General features: G+C 42.9%; 1 protein-coding gene across 1 annotated transcript; it reads right to left on the bottom strand.

Moving 5' to 3' along the window:
• Positions 1–3: 3 nt before the first annotated feature.
• LOC115284879 (olfactory receptor 51G2-like) lies at positions 4–579 on the bottom strand (the record flags this gene model as incomplete). Its single annotated transcript, XM_029931340.1, has 1 exon — positions 4–579. A coding segment is annotated over exon 1 (576 nt), but the record flags the coding sequence as incomplete, so codon positions are not given.
• Positions 580–816: the final 237 nt, after the last annotated feature.

The raw sequence follows: 816 nt of genomic DNA, 5'->3' as shown, positions 1-816 counted from the left end.
ACGGCTGGATACAGTTGTCTTTATAAGGTCCTGGTGCAGGCAGAATGGATAAGAGAGAATATTGACAGAATGATATTGAAGCCTCTTTAGGAGGAAGGAAGCAGGAAAGACCAGAGCTAAGGCCCTTCCAGCAATTGCCAGCCCGATTCCAGCTATTACACCATTGGTTAGAATGGCCACATAGCGCAGGGGCTCTCGGATTGCTACAAAGCGGTCAAAGGCCATGGCCAAGAGCACAGCTGACTCAATAATTGAGAAAACATGAATGAAGTACATCTGGACCAAACAAGCATTAAAGGAGATCTCCCGGGCATGGAACCAGAAGACGCTGAACATGGTCGGTAAAGTTGTAGTAGATAGACCCAGGTCAGTAAGTGCCAGCATTGATAGAAAGTAGTACATTGGTTGATAAAGGGAAGGCTCAGTTCTGATGATAAATAGGATGGTGATGTTTCCTGCAATTGAGGTGGCATACACCAAGAAGATGGGGATGGAAATCAAGCTGTATCTGCTTTCAAGGCCTGAGAGGCCTGTCAGGAGGAAGCGAGGATATAGGGCAGAGTTATTGAAGACAGACATTGTAGTTATGGAGGTGTCTTCTGTCGAAGTGGGAAGTCAAGAACCTGGAACAATTTGTGTACAGTCAGTATTGCCAGAAGCAGCAATGCTCTGACACATGCTGCACTCTATAGACTCCTTCCATCATTCCTTTGCTCACTGTATATAATTACCACCTATATTTATTACTTACCAATTAATATATTTTTTCATCATTGTATATTTATTGAGAACATAGTTTATAAAAGGAAAACTTGT

Source organism: Suricata suricatta, unplaced genomic scaffold (genome assembly GCF_006229205.1).
Source record: "Suricata suricatta isolate VVHF042 unplaced genomic scaffold, meerkat_22Aug2017_6uvM2_HiC HiC_scaffold_24550, whole genome shotgun sequence".
Classification (NCBI taxonomy): Eukaryota; Metazoa; Chordata; class Mammalia; order Carnivora; family Herpestidae; genus Suricata; species Suricata suricatta.
The sequence above is the reverse complement of the archived record's forward strand: the minus strand, read 5'-3'. Positions and strand labels throughout refer to the sequence as shown.